Source organism: Dermochelys coriacea, chromosome 2 (assembly GCF_009764565.3).
Source record: "Dermochelys coriacea isolate rDerCor1 chromosome 2, rDerCor1.pri.v4, whole genome shotgun sequence".
NCBI classification, from domain to species: Eukaryota; Metazoa; Chordata; order Testudines; family Dermochelyidae; genus Dermochelys; species Dermochelys coriacea.
In genome coordinates, this window is record NC_050069.1 from 256,639,596 (window position 1) to 256,655,997 (window position 16,402).

At 41.6% G+C, this 16,402-nt stretch overlaps 1 protein-coding gene across 4 annotated transcripts in view; it reads left to right on the forward strand.

Moving 5' to 3' along the window:
• Positions 1–528, forward strand: part of RHEB (Ras homolog, mTORC1 binding) — a 61,479-nt gene extending 60,951 nt beyond the window's left edge. For all 4 annotated transcript variants that reach the window (XR_006279492.1, XM_038391048.2, XM_038391047.1 and 1 more), the window contains one exon: positions 48–528. Coding sequence is in view for 2 of the 4 variants with exons in the window: in XM_038391047.1 (XP_038246975.1) it covers positions 48–140 (93 nt within the window). In the remaining 2 variants the exon portion in view is untranslated. The remainder of the gene's footprint in view (positions 1–47) is intronic.
• Positions 529–16,402: the final 15,874 nt, after the last annotated feature.

The window sequence follows — 16,402 nt, forward strand, 5'->3', positions numbered from 1 at the left end:
TGATAATTGCAAGCCTTCATACTAATCACACTTCTCTCTCTTTGCAGACTGCCGTTGACGTTTTTAGGAGGATAATTTTGGAGGCAGAAAAGATTGATGGGGCAGCTTCACAAGGAAAGTCGTCATGCTCAGTAATGTAATTCCACTGCAGAACCTGAACACTGGGAATACATTCTACCTGAAGAAGCAAACTGCCCGTTATCTTTAAGGATAAACTATGCTTTTTTCTTCTGTTTAACCTGAAAGATACAATTGGTTGGAGCCTTTCCCCTCAGATTATGTTAAACTCTGACTCCTGTGTAAAAGGCTTCACTTCCATTTCAAATTTTAAGCAATCATATTTTCAGTTTATATTGTATTTCTTAATATTATGACCAAGAATTTTACTGGCATTAATTTTTCAGTGTAGTCTGTTGGTTAGAATAATCATCAAAATGATGCATATTGTTACACTACTCTTAACTAGGCTTGGATATCAGTGTTTCTTTGTTAAATGTATACTTGTAAATAAAATAGCTGCAAACCTTATTGTGTTGCTCTGTTTAACTGTGGTTTTTAAATAAGATATAATAAATGTAGCAGTAACTTGATACAGTTTTTCCTACAAACCGACTAGCCTCCAGCCCCTCCAGGACTAGTAGAAATGGATGGTGAAGCCAATCACTTGTTTAGCTTTTTCAGAATGTGTTTGCTACAGTGAGACTGAACCATCCTCTCTAGCAGAACTCCTGGGTGGCTGACTACAACCTCAGATGAACCTGTGTATCTGCTGATAAGGAATGATGCACTCTGGTATCACCTGTTAACTTGATGGAAGAAAGTGCTAAGGATGCAAATGCAATAATAGGCTACCAGCACCACTCTTCTAATTAACATGACTCATCTGGTAGAGGCCACTCAAATATAGCTATAATGAAAGGTCTGTTGACACGTCCATTATAAACTGTTTACACAGGCTTGTAAGTGGGGACAGGTTTCAGCGTAGCAGCTGTTAGTCTGTATTCACAAAAAAGAAAAGGAGTACTTGTGGCACCTTAAATAAATCTCCCCACTGTATTTTCCACCGAATGCATCCGATGGAGTGAGCTGTAGCTCACGAAAGCTTATGCTCAAATAAATTTGTTAGTCTCTAAGGTGCCACAAGTACTCCTTTTCTTTTTTTAAGTGGGGACAGTATTTTCAAAATAAAATGAAATAATGACGCAATTCTGGGTTATAAATTCAAACTGGTTCTTGCAAGCAATTACATGTGCCTTGAACATTTTGGCATGCATTATTCAGGGTATTTCCAAATGCATTTTCAATACTGAGACCACTATTGACATGGCTGAGGAATGGTTTCATATCTGTCCTGCTTTTCAGAACAGAGCAGCCAGGACCAATTAAGGTAAATGTTTCCATTCTTGTAAAGGTTCAGGATCATTGACCTGAACCATGGAAAGTTTAAAAACTTTTAACTATAGCCATATCAGAAATCATAATCAGGAAGTTTCAATATCTATAACTTTAAAGAAAGTTCAAAGCTTTAAATATATTTGGGAGGTGGTGATGGATGGGCCTGTCTAGCTAAAGAGACATTTCATAGGCTGAATTGGAGAAATGGTCTTGTCTCTTGAATGATGGGCAATTGTAATGCATTTTCTTCACTACCTTCAGATCTCTGTTTGAAGGCGAGGATAAAAATGGGATGGAAACCTCCAAGGCTTCTATAGCTAAACAGGGTGGCATCTTTCAGAGGTGGCCAAAAATCTGCTGAGTCACATGCAGGGTTTCCTCACAGAAGAGGTTTAGCCATTTCTTGCAATGACCCAGTCCATGCTATTGAATAAACTGCATCTTTCACTGAAGGTTTTAGATATTCTCCCTTGCTCTGTAGGTCATCAATTAAATAGTTAAGTAGCTGGTCTCAGGTGTTGGCTTGAATTTAATTGGCATTGGCCACTGTGAGCAGACAGGATACTGGGCTGGATGGACCTTTGGTCTGACCCAGTATGGCCATTCTTATGTTCTTATGACACATTGATGTAGGTCTTACGTTGTGGTTACATTTTTATCACTTATGCTTAATCTTCTTGCAAAGCTTGTACACAAGTTTTGTGCCACAGCTAGTAACTCCCTACATTGCTTCTGCAGTGCCCCCTGGATGTGGCCCTGAATTTAGAATACCTGGCCCTAGAATAGAGTAGAGCCTTGTTGCTATCAGCAGCATAGTGTGGGAAACTGGGCACAGCATTATTCTGAGACAGAGCTGCCCACCTGGTTATAGGGGAAGGGGCTCCCAAAGAGCATAACAAAGAAACATTTTAATGCATTCTATAACTGATAAGTCATTTTTGCTCATGTAGTCAACCTTATGGCAGCTTTAACAAACAGTAAATGTGAAGTTAACCAATTGCTACTGGGGCTGGTCTTAAACCTGTGGTTGCATGGGGCCTTTTGACAGGAGTGCCATTTCCACTTCCACATCTCTCTCTAATCTGACACCAGAACTCAAGGACCTGGAAGGGAATCTACTTCCCCACCTGCCCTCCCCTACTTGGGTTGGAAAGTTGAGTTGCTTTTCCACCCCTTGACTTGGTAGGCAGTTCTCCAGCAGCTGCAGAGCATTAGAGACAGGTGAGTGGTGATGGTCACCAACACTAAGTAGAGATCACAAGCAGAATATGGCAAATGGGTGTACTGAGAGGAGGGACAGGAAAATGGACAACTTTCTACTGGTCTGTCTTGTCACTAAGCCCTGAAAAGCCTAGAGCAGCCATGACTTATAAAGTAGAAGATGCCTAGTTATGACAGCAAAGCCAACAGCTTTGAAGTGCTTGAGGCAATAATAATCTCCTTCCTTTTGGGCTTGGCAGGGTGGGAGTTGGTGGGTTCCAATTTCTCATTCTCTGGGGAAGCAGGGAGCTGCAGAAGTGAGCTTGCTGCTTCCCTGTGTTTGCAGTAGCTAGTCTGCTCCCTTAGCTGGCCCAGTGAATTGAATTCCTGCTCAGAGGGGAGAGCAGCATGTGCTAAAGTCTGCCTGATTGATGCAAGAAGTGCTGACAGACTGGGGGGAGGGGCAGTTGTTGGCTTTGGGCTTTCCTTAAATCATTCTTTCTGTGAATGAAACTCCCACATCCAAACATCTGGCCCCTAATGTAAGTGACTAGCATTTAGATGAGAGAGCAGCAATGCTGCTATTGTTGAGGTTGGTTTTGTTTCCATACAATATTCCTCATTTTCTCCACTCAGTAGATTGCCAAGTGTCAGCTTGGAGAAAATTATTACAATCGGGATTTATTTTTAAAAAAAATAAAGCTGCTTCTGGGATGTAGAAATGCCAAGTATCTATTTTCAGATTTTTTTATCTTTTCAGATAAACGTAAAATCTTATGTCTGCATTCTGCAGAGGGTCTGAATAGTTTGCACCATTAGTGTTTTACTAGGGGTACTTGGTACAATCCTGTGTAGCTTGAGGATGGATCAGAACTTGCACTTGCTGATCATGACTACAGTGGAGACTGGTTTATTGTACCCATGACTGGTAGGTTATAGTCTGAGTAGCACTGATGTTGCGTGTAACCTGTGGTTGAGGAGGAGGAACAAGCTACAGGTTACTATTCATACCATCATAGTATTTTTATAATCGTAGTGTTGTTCAACTTCAAAGTATTTTACAAATGCTGACTGATCCCTCCCCACCCATTCCAATGAGTGTTCTCCCCATTTTACAGAGGATGGAGGAACCTGATGCAGACAGATTTAATGAGTTGCCCAGGGCCACAGAATGTCTGTCAGAGCTGGGAGTAAAAGTCAGGAGTGTCTGGCTTCTAGCCCTGCCCCTCCTCGGGTGTCATGTTACCCTGAGAATGTCCTTCCTTTTTAAATCAAAATGAAAACAAAGGATTTCAGCAGCTGTCCTCTTGTCCCAAGGCTCTAGTACGAATTCCAGAGCAAGGAGTCAAAGTTACAAACTGTGTCCATTGTTAATTCAGCACTTAGTTCCTCCATGCCGCAGTGTGGACTGGTGTAGCGGGCCCTGGCAGTAATGACCACTAGGGACAGGATGTGGGCACCCATTTTCTGTTTTCTCCTTAGTACTGCTTCAGCATACTACTGTTGATCTATTTAATGCATACCAGGTAAAGCTGACCAATTGAAGAGAGGAATAAAAAATAGCACTTTACAGCATAGCTGGGCTCTAATCAATGTCTGTAATTCCCTTGATAGGATGATGCTCTTAATTTATAACAGATTTCTTGGTATGTTATAAATGCAGAACCTGTTTCATGGTCTAAAAGAGTTCAAAGCTTTATCAAACTTATTTACTAGTTCTTTGACTAAGGAGCTGCTCTTTCAGCTGGGTTGTTTGTCTTTCGCTATTTACTTCAGGAATTTCAGTTTGTTAATTTGACAACTTTGTAAGGGGTGATTTTGCTGCCTCTGCACAAGAGCAAAGCTTCCCTTTGCAAACGAGTAACATAATCCCATTGGCACTACTGCATAAACCAGCAGTTCCACGGGCATTGGAGACTCATCTGAGAAAAAGGATACAGATCGGGGCAGGACAACACTATCAAGAAATATCTTCTTCCTTTTAAATAACACTCCTTGCTGTTTGCTTTCTGTTATCCTTTCCATTGATCCCATTACCTACACTGCCTTCAGGTGGCCTGGGCTGGTCTTGTAAGGAGTATAAGAATTTGCCCAAGCCAGGGCACAGCATAGAAGCCTGCTATAAAATATACCAGCCTATAGAAAGCCCAGATTTCATTTGCATGTGTTCAAGTCAACTCCCTGTATCCCTCCTCCAGAATAATCTGAAAGCTCCCTGTTGGATATAAAGCCTCTTACTACTTGCCTACCCTATTTCCACAGCTGGCCTGGGGTTGTTTTCTGGAATCTGTGTTAGGAGGTCCTTGCCCTCCAGTTATTGTGAACTTCTTTCCCCTTTGCTCATTCTCAGTGTGAGATGGGGCTAAAACCACAGCAGCAGATGAACCAAGAGGGAAGCTGGGGACGTAGCCACCAGAAGGAAGAGAGGGGGACAGGCCTACCACTGGCATGGCCCAGGGGTGGGGCCTCCGGGGAAAGAGGAGGGGCAGGGGATGGGGCCCCTGCATGTGTCCTGGTTTTGCCTTTTGAAAAGGTAGTCACCCTAAGCCTGAGACCCTTGAGCCTAGGTGAAAATTCCACGTGTCTGTATTCCACATGGGCTACTGTAACATACAGCTTGGTGGAGCACAGCTGTCCTCTATTGTGGGGTTTGCCAGACATCCGCAAGCTGACTGCTGATGGCTGCCTCAGAATGGTTATAGGACTTCACGCTACCACAGTGAAGTCAACATACTGATGGTGTGCAATATAGCTGCTACCTGTGAAGTCCTGTGTGACCTCAGGTCATATAACTAGATTTTAATCAAGTAATGTGTTGCTTTATTAAAAAACAAAAAAAAAAACTTGAATCATTAAAGACATCTACTCTCTCCAGGGCAAGTGAGTTGGCTGTTCCTCAGATCTACCACCCAATGAGTATTGCTACTCATGAGAGCTGCTAGACTCTTGCATGATGAAAGATCCTGCATAAGTGCAGATTATCGTATCTATTAAAGCCAAAGACCAATGGAAATGTGCCCACATGATTTCAAAAAGTCTAATGAAAACAGTTTTTTAAACAAACTCTACCCAGCAATGTTTGAAACCTTATGGTTGTGGCAGTGAAGCAGACCACAATCTTCACTATCCAGAGTCTGAGAAATGCAGAAAGAAAATAAAGACTTGAAGTAATCACATATGGAATAACATTTTATAATTATTTTATTTCTAATTACTTGAAGTGTTATTTTTGTAACACGGGTAAACACTCCTGTTTACAATACAAGTTTAAGTTGAATGGCCCATCAAGAGCACTAAGTGAAAGATGGAGGCAAAACTCAAAGCTTCTGCTTTACACACTTTTAAAGCTCCACTTGAAGGCAATGTGAGCTTGGTCTGGGCCAGAAGTATGAGGTCAGCTCCTTGCCGCTGCCTATTTATTATTTATCTGCAGTAGTGCCAAACATGTGAGGTGCCTTCCAAGAACAGGAAATGAAATGAATAAATAATTCCTCTTTGTGATGTCTAGGTCATCCCTGAAGAGTCATGTCCAGGGCACACATCTCATTCTCCTGAACGATGTCAGAAAAGAAACTACTTTATTTTTTTGTCTAAATGCAAAAATTGGAAATCAATAAACTTTCCTCCGACTAGCACCAAACTGTATCAAGACTCTCACTGTCCATTGTTCTGTGGCAAAATGTACTGCCATGAAGATGCAGAGTATGTGAGGCCCTGGGTGATTGCTGATGTCTGCATTAGCATAGCTGAGCTGCATGGAACTCAGGGGAATTGGTCTGTGTGAACCTTCCATGAGCTGCTCCATAAAAGCGTGCTATATGGCTAATTGCTGTGTTTTGATGTCTTCCCTGCTTTGATATCTGTGCCCACAAATCCATGCCTACAAACCTAGGCGCTCAGCAAGGGAAGCATCTTGTTTATTGATTTCAGCATGAGAGTCATATACAATGCACATCATTGATGCTCTATGAGCACTGCCTGATCCCCACTGTGGGTGATACTTGTGCGCTCAGGATATCTGTATAGCAGTATCCATTGGGTCTGCATGGTACCTGTCTCATACCTCCCCAACTAAGGATGTATAGCTGCCTCCATTTCTTCTTGCCATCATAGGCAGTGAGCTGCAAAGTCTGTCGGTTCTCTTCTTCCTTTGGGAAAGTTCAGTGTTTTTGTACATAGATATAAACTAAACTTTTGTGTGTCCCTTCCAGCCCTGGCAGACCTCTCATTGTATCAAGCAGCTTTCATATTGGCAATATCTCTTTGTCATTGCTGTATCGATTTTTCATAGTAAAGCAAAGCTGCTTATCAAACTAGACATTCCCAGTTAGAAATACAAAGATAATGGCCCTCTAATGTTCAGAGAGATGTGCAGGGCCAGCTGATCTAATGTTCAGTTATTCATCAGAGACTTGTGTGTAACCACAGTCATGGCAAAAAAACAGCAAGACCAGACGGAATGTGCCTGCAATTAGCATTGAAAGCCTTTCTAAAGAATATGCCGAGAAATACTCTATCATCTCTATGAACCATCTCACCCCATTTTAAGGAGAGAACTGGTTGACCTGGGAAATGATGGTTATTCTTGTTACATGTCTCATTCAGAAACTACTTCTCCCAACAGGGTTTCAACTGAATTACAATGACTTTTCTGCTAAGTTTTGAAGACTAGCACTTGTTTTACAGCAACTCCAAGAAGTCCTGATCAGGATTGGTGCCTCATTGTGGGAGGGCTCAGTATTTCACGTGTTCAAAGCACCTTGCAAGCATTATTCCTCATTGTGCATTTCAGAGGTAAGCAAGTAAGTGTCACTGCCCCATTTTACAGAGGGGGAAATTGAAGAAGAGAAGGTGAGTGACTTGCTTGAAGCTATGAGAACAGTGTGTGTCTGAGCTGGAATTAGAATTTCAGGACAGCTTAGTTCTGATCGCAGTTTGACACCCCACCTCCTGACAGCATGTCCCTCTTTGATTTAAATGGTGGTTCTTCTGAGATGTATTCTTCCGTTCCAGGGCAATATGCACTTATTGCAGGTATCAGCTGCTTTGCAGTTAGCGGGCTTGATTGATTCACCCCAGTGAAAGCTCTCTGGTACTTGGCTGGTGAACTGTGTTGCATGTGTAAGCAGAGTCAGGATGAGCTCCACCCTGACATCTGGTTGTGAGTTGTGCCAAGTTGTGGAAAAGAACTTCAGGGGCTGATCTCATTTGCATAGGCACACCCACCCTGCTAGCATGAGCCATAGCTGCCCAAATGGTCACTTGGCTGCTGTGGGATCCCCAGTTTCTCTGTTATTGGGGCAGGAAGGATAAATTGTTATTATCTTGATTATGTGAATCAAGGACAGTGGAACTGTACTTGGCCTTTTGTTATGATGGAGGGACTCGCCATCAACTAAGTAGCACTTCGCTAGGCAAGGGACATGGGTTCCAAAACTCAGTGAATGGAGAGAGCCTGGGGATAGGTATTTATACCTGGTGGTATGGGCCCCTGGTGAGGGCCTTACATGCTAATTGCACTTTTCCTTTTTTCCACTGTGGAAATATCAGAACTAGTTTTGATTCCATTAGGAGTCTATTTACAGGGCTGCTGAGTTGAATTCACGTTTGGGCCAATGACAGGTTTCAGAGTAGCAGCCGTGTAGTCTGTATTTGCAAAAAGAAAAGGAGTACTTGTGGCACCTTAGAGACTAACAAATTTATTTGAGCATAAGCTTTTGTTGTGAGCTGTAGCTCATGAAAGCTTATGCTCAAATAAACTTTGTTTAGTCTCTAAGGTGCCACAAGTACTCCCTTTTCTTTTTGGGCCAATGGATGCACCAGCACATGAGACTCCCTACTACAAGCTGAAATCACAAAGAGCTAAACTTACTAAGAGCTGAAATCACTGAGTGTTGTGTTAAGTATTGGGGGAGCCTGAAGATATATTGTGGAGCAGTTTGCGGGACAGCGAGCAGAGCAGCTCGTGGGACAGCTGGAGTGGCTCAAGGGATTGCTGGCAGAGTAGAGCGGCTGGTGGAGCGGAGCAATTTGTGAGATTGGCTGGAACAGCTCATTGGGGCGCTTCCTTCCCCTCTCCTAGAGCTCAGTGGAGGGAAACTGAAAGTAGAATTTAAAGGCATACTTGCTGGATAAACGCATTTCACAGCTGCGTGTGCTCTCTCTCTCTGTGCAATAGAGGGCAATCCTGAAGTGGTAGGGGACTGGCTTCCAACAGTGGGGGGCCTACACCTAGGGGGTGAGGCAGGATCAGATAAGAACTTGGGGGCTGTTGGCACTCATGCAAAATGTAAAATTTCTCCCCCCCATCCAATAAATTTAAAAATTATCTTAAAAATGGCTAGTGGGCTGTCCCCCTCTAAGGGCACCAAAGAGTAAACAGTGACTGCCTGCTGGTGATGGTTTAGTGTAGATTAGTGCAGGCTGGTGTGGGCACTCCAATGTGCTAGGGACTCTGGCCTTAACTTTCAAAACGATGAGTGATTGGGGTGCACAATGTGGGCACCCAAGAAAGGCTCATTTTCAGAGAGCAGGTGCTTCGCACTCTTTGAAAACTGGGTGAATGCCCAAAGCCACCAGTTACTTTTGAAAGCTTAGGCCTCTGTTTAGATGTAAATCTTGAATTGGACTACTCAGTCACATGAGAAGTTGCAAACCATCTACATCACAGGCTGCAATTCCCACCGTCTCTCGTAGAAGAAAGGATGCCAACCAAGTTATAAACCAATATTAAACTCTGACCTGTACGTGTTTCCGGATTTACTTTCTATAAAACAGTATGAGCCCAATTAAAAAATATAAATATATATGGGCCAGATCTTCAACTCATGTAAATCGGTGTTATTTCAGAGACTTGGATGGAGCTGCACCAAGTTTACAACAGTTGAGACTCTAGCCTGTTGTCTGCATCCCAAAGTGCAAGGGATGGCTCAGAAATCCACTCACCGATGTCTGGCTATGAGTTGATGGGAAAACAGTACAGTGTGTGCATTCAATTGCTAACTGATGGGAGGACACAACCTTTACAGTTCTTGCAACATTTCAGAACTGAGGATGAATGCCAGGACTTTTTTCAGTGAAAATGTGAAGCCTTGAAAAAGCAACAAGATTTGAGCTTTCAAACTGGCACTGTCAATACACAGAGTCAAAGTGGGTGAGGCAATATCTATTATTGGACCAACTGCTGTTGGTGAGAGAGACAAGCTTTCAAGCCACACAGCTTCAGCCATACTGGAAGAAGAGCTCTGTGTAGCTTGAAAGCTTGTCTCTCCTACCAATGGAAGTTGCTCCAATACAAGATGTTACCTCACTCACCTTGTCTCTCTAATATCCTAGGACAATCACAGCTACAACACCACTGCCTACTGTCAATACAGACACTACTGGGTCTTTGATTATTTGGTGTCTTTATGAATGGCATAACAGCATAAGGTGCATATCACTGAAAAAAAAATCTTATCCTGCCCCCACAGGAGACATGGTTTCAAATGTTATAGGTTGAGAGTGTCACTGTGAAGGGATGCACTCACCGCAGGTGGCGCCTCTTTGGGACTACATCTGGCGCTCAGCTCTCACCCAGTCTGGCAGCCTTGGTTACTCACTCTGTGACCCCCCCCCTTCATGACTCGGGGTGCTCCCCCTTCATGACTCAGCCTTCTGGCCAGGTCAATATATGGTCTCCCCTTCTGGGGTAACAAAGTTCCTCCTGATCAGCTGTCTGGCTGGCATCTCCAACAATCCTGCGCCACTGCCCAGTGGCTGGTAGGGGAACCCAGACCTGCCTTCAACACTGGGTTCCAGCCCAGGGACCCTATAATGAGCAGCAAAGGTCTGCTCAGTCCTTCTCCTTGCGTCTGTTTCCCTGGGTTCTTTCTACTCAGCCCCATCAGGCTGTCTTGCCCACAATTCCTGTGTGGTTGACCCTTTTTCCAGGGCTAGGATCCAGGTCTTATTCTTCCTCTTGGGTTTTCTCCTCCCCGCTTCTGTGCTCCTAGTGAGTGACTGCAGATTCTCTTACAGCAGTCGTCTTCTTTTCTCTTTTTCTCATTTTAATGGCAAAGCAGGCTTGACTGAATAGTCTATAGCTGTCACCGACTCTAATTCCTCAGTACATAGCGGTTTAGATCCTCTCACTCTACCCTGTATCTTTCAGGTAATGTCCCAGCACCTTTTTAATAATACTCCATTTCCCTGATGTTTTTTATCTACTGTAATTTTTTTAACCTTAAGACATTTGAATGCCTCAAAAAGCTTTTCTCTTTCTTTATCAAAGCCCTGACATACACCCGAAGGTGATCACTTGTTTCTTCCACTTTACAGAAATCATATAGTCCATCTTTGTGTCTTTTTAGTTGAAAAATATTTTTGTTTACGCCCCCAGGGCCAGTTAGTATGCCAAATAACGGTACATTATTAGTCCTATTCAGGCCCTGACATATGTCGTAATCCTCCACTCTAGGGCACAATTCAGAAAATCTTCTTCCTCTTTTTTCATTAATCCAAATTTTTTGCCATTCCTCGTTTAAATTTTTCTGTACAGTATTAGGCTTTTGAGTTCCTGTTTACTCCAGGGTATTTCTATGTCAATCCTTCCACTTCTCCAGCATTTTTTAGCTGCTTTGTCCACCATTTCATTCCCTGTTATCCCCCTGGGATCCAAGTTAATGATACATGTATCCCCATCTATACTAACTCTTTTATTAGACATATCACTTCTGCATACCGTGATACCTGTTTTTAATCACCGTAAGATTGAATCTGAAAAAATGACCGCTGTTGCTGCCCATACATTCCAGATCCAATTTAATGCTAGCATTATGGCTAATAGTTCGGCTGTCATGACAGCTACATAGTTAAGTATTCTTTTAGATGTACTAATTCCCAATTTTGATATATAATATGCCCTCCCTACTCTTCCTGTGTTTTCTGTTCTGGACCCATCTATATATATTTGACAAACCAACTTCACTTTCATCTATAGATTGGTATACTTCATTTTTAACACCCTACTGGCCTCTTTTTTAGTCTGAAGTTTAGAAAAATAAATCTAAATCAGTGTTTGGAAATGCAACTTTCCATCCGTAACTAATTTTACCCTGACTGAAAGATGTGATTTCATTCAGCTTTTCCATGGCTTTCAACTCCTGCAGCTGCACTTCAACTTCAAGGGTATGTGGAGTTCTAACACCATGTGCTATTGTTCGCCTATTGAGTTCCCAGAAATTTTCATAAATTTGTTTGGTACTTTCATTGTTGCATTTCCCATTAACTTTGACCCAGAGAGTTAGGTCCAGTAGTTTCATTTGTAGTGTACCTGACTTTTCACTAGACGCTATCTGTAGCATGTATATAGGTGTTATAATTCGTAGTGCCTGATCTTATATTAAATCTAATTTTTGAAGTTCAGATTTTGCTGTTGACCTGAAGTTTTGGTAGCCATATTCAATAACTGGTCTGATTAAATCTCTGGACACCATCAGCAGTGTTTTCTTATCCAGCCCCCAGGTTAGTCCCCCCCAAGATTTTTAGCAGGTAATCCTTCCTGTACATTTATCTGTAACATAACTTATATGATTTTTCCAGAGTAATTTAGTATCATTTATTACTCCTAAGAATTTGAATCTTTTAACTAGTTGTTCTCCATACTGATACAGTTACAGTCCTTTGTAACTTTCATTTTGTAAGATAAATCTTTTGGTTTTAGCAATGGAGAACTTGAAACCCCATGCCTTTCCCCAGTCTGAGGTCTCTCGTTACTCTTTCTTGATTCCATTTTCTGCCTCCTCAATATTGACTATTGCTCCTAACGCACAGTCATCTGCAAGTAGAATGACATGTACTCAGCACTTACTTGTTTGAGAGATTATCTATCATATTAAATAGGGTTGGGCTGATAACATTCCCTGTGGAGCACCATTTTAATATATATATATATTCAGCATAACTTTCCCAACTCTGACCTGCGTGGTCCTTTTAGCTCAAAAATGTCTCTAATCCATCCAGACATTCTTCCCTTCATCCCTAGTGCACCTACTTTGTACAATAAGCCTTGCCTCCATAGTATGTCCATATGCCTTTTCAATATCTAGAAAGACAGCTATCATGAAACCCTTGTGTTCATACATTTTTATATTTTCATTTTCTAATTTAGCAATGTGATCAATGGTGTATCTTCCCCTCCTAACACCACTCTGCTCCTTATGTATAATTCCAATGTTTTCCAAATAGGCAACCAATCTTTCATTCATCATTTTCTCTATCATATTACCCAGACTTCATTAGATCTTCACTATTCATTGTGTTTTTTGCTTTTGTATAATCTTTGTTTCTTTCTTATCTGCCATTTTGCATTCCTCATTCCACCATGGAAGTGAGTTTTTAGTTTTGGGGTACTTCAATGTTCTAGGTTTGGCTACAGTAACTGCTACTATTAAATCCCTTTATCACATTATCACAGAAGTTTTTTAAGTCACTACTCACACATTGATTATTCACAAATTCAGAACATTTGCTTGTAAATAGCTCCCAGTTAGCTTTTTTTAAATTCCAGGTGGGTAATTTTCCATTACCTTCAGCCTTACTTATTACTTTTCAAGGGCAAGGTATGGGAAAATGATCACTCCCAATTCTGTCTTCCTTATATATGTTCCTAGTTGCATTTACTTGCAATATCTGCTGTTATAATCCCCAAGTCTAAGCAGGAAAAAAACTACCATCTGCTGTATTAAATCTAGTTGGGGTGCCAAAGTTTAAAACCACTAGATTGTTTTCATCAGTGAACTTTTCTAACCATGCACCATTTTATCAGTTGTCTTACTTCCCCACAATTTATTACGCCTATTTAGATCACAGAATATAGTATATGGTCTTCTAGTATTCTTCACTATTTCTTGTAGCTCCAAACTTTCTAATTTCCTGCATGGGTTATAGATATTATAAATCCTTAAGGAAATATCTTCTGCATTGGGATCTCAATAGCATTATATCCTAGGCTTACTTCTTCATTCTCTACTGTTATGTAGCTTAATCTTTCCTTAATGAAAGTACAAACGCCTCCTCCTTTTCCTAGTTTTTGGCCTTGCCTAAAGGCAATATACCTTGGAATTTTAAATGTAAGCATTTCAACCAACCATGTTTCCTGGATACACACAACATATGGTTTAGCTTTCATTTCCAGGATATTTTTTTCTAGTTCTTGACCATGTGCTATTAGGCTGTGTGCATTCCAACAAAAGATTGAGTTCCCCATTCTTGTCATATTTCACCACAAATTTCATTCTAAATTTCATGAATAAGGTCCATTGATAAGCTGATAACATACAAGTATTTTTCCATTGCTCTTGCTATAATTTTCATTGTTTTATTTTCCCCCGGTTTGTGATGTACAATTTATCACTTCTATCATAAATACAAAAAAACCTTTTTTTCTTTCTTCATTATTAGTATATCATTGCCTTTTCCTTCTGCAGTGTTTATCATATTCTTTACAGAATGAGGTTGTGTCTGCAGTTCTCCTTTTCCTATGTTGACTGTCTCTTCCTTCTCCATCTGATGCTTTGAAAGTCTCCTTACAGCTTCTGCATAAGGTATGTTAACAATTTTTGCCTTTTGTATCTCTTTAGCTTGCCTTGCCACAATTCAGCCCCTATATGCCTGAATGTTATTACCACTGCAGTTACAACATTTGACCTCTGTCCTATACAATTTTCATAGGAATATTCTTCCACATATTTACCACATCTTGTTTTCTCTTTACAAACAGCTGCTACATGCCCATACTGTTGGCACTTACAATACCGTGAGGGAGAGGGGATATATAACTTGGTTTGGAATATCTGAAACCCTAGTGTTACTTTCTCAGGTAGCAATAACTCTTAAATGTAATCAGTGCAGCTGTTGATGGCTTACTTTCTTCTCCTTGTTTACTAATTAGTCACTTGCTTACTAACACAGGTTTCAGAGTAGCAGCCGTGTTAGTCTGTATTCGCAAAAAGAAAAGGAGTACTTGTGGCACCTTAGAGACTAACAAAAGCTTATGCTCTAATAAATTTGTTAGTCTCTAAGGTGCCACAAGTACTCCTTTTCTTTTTGCTTACTAACACTTTATCTTCTATGCTTTTGTTATCTCATAATTAAGGCTGCGTGTGTCTCATGACTTCCTTGATCTCCGTGACTTGTGCAGAGGGCAGTGCTGGCTCAGGGTCAAGAATAAAATTTAAATTTTAGTTTAAAGAGGTTTTGACAGCTGCAAAAAGTTTGGGAAACCCTGGGACTCTATCTAAAAATGTTTTTTCCATCTCCAACTTCTGTGGTTCTGTCATTTGCTTCTAGTGAGTAATTGACTTCAATGTGTTAAAATATGTGTGTTTTTATTGCATTTGATTGACAGCTGTTCATAAGAACTGGGTTCAGCCTTATTCGGATGAGAGCCATGTCTGACCTCAAACAATTGTGAGGTAAGCTAGCTCACCTGCAAATTTCACCATTTCAAACTACTATAACTGGGGGGAAATAGAAGAATATCCAAGCTGAAGTATGGGAGAATGTACAGAGCCTTAGAGAGTTGCCATCCTGTCAGAAATCATGTGGACAGAACCTCTGTGGAGATGAGGCTGTGAACCCCATTCATGGCCTCTCCAAATCTTTCCTCCCCCCGCCCCCCCCTTCAGCATAGCGGAACTTTGCCTCCTCCACTGCAAGAGGCCTCTCCACATCAGTGGGGAGAGGGAACAAGATTTGTCCTTCAGGAAAACCATCTTTTAAGATCCAGAGCAGCCTCAATCCCCTGCGATATCAGTGAAAGACAAGAGTGGTTGTCATCCTGCTGTAACAAGGCCCTTTAGCAATGCTCACAGTTAAGGGTTAACTAGTAGTTTAGAATTCATCTGTACAAATTAGTTTCCAGTTCAAACTTGCCACACTGAAACTGTGTGTGTGTGTGTGTGTGTAAGTAGAGATTTATTGGGTTCAGATTATTTGGGCTGGAGTCTGCTCAGTTAAGCTGGTGTAAATCAGGGTTACATCCGTGTAAAATCAGTGACCACAAGGTCAAAATCAAGGACTTTGTGTGAGTTCATGGAACCCACCCTCTTCCCCTCAAAGAAACTCTAATTAATTTAAAAATGAATACAATTTGCTAAGTGCTCCTCAAACTACACTGATCTCTGTTTGGATAGTTTGTCTTCATTTTGATTTCAATGATTTTAATAGGTGTCTGTGATGCATGTTACAGAAATTCCCCGGCCTAGAGCTGTGCATTCCCATGTACTCTACAGACACTGATTGCGAACAAGCACACAAGGAGCGACTGCTGTGTGGTGTTTGTGCTAGCGGTTAGCTGGGAGCTCTCATGCTTCTATGAGGTCAGCTCCAGTCACTGTACATACTAATGCTCACGGCCAGTGCCCGGCTGTTAATCCTTGCACAATATAGCATTGGTAAGAGTCTTAGATAACATCACACTGAGCCCAAACATAAATTCCCAGGCATCCCTCCCTCACCCACTCTCTGCATTCCTGCACAATACAATCCTATAAGCAACTCCCAGTAAATCTGCGGGATCCCATACAGCTGCCACCTACCTACCACCCTGCTTCCAAGAGCAAGAGCAGCAACAACGCTGACCGTGAGAAAAACCAAGGGTCTGTTTGTTTTTTCAAATTTTCTAGAATAGATTTTTTTAAATGTAAGTGAATGTACAGTGAGTGGCTAATAGAGTTAGGGAGCGCGGGTAGCTGTGGCATTCCCCTGGGTACAATCTGGACTGTTGAACAGTGGTGTCTATAGCCTAGGGTGCCTTTTACATTGC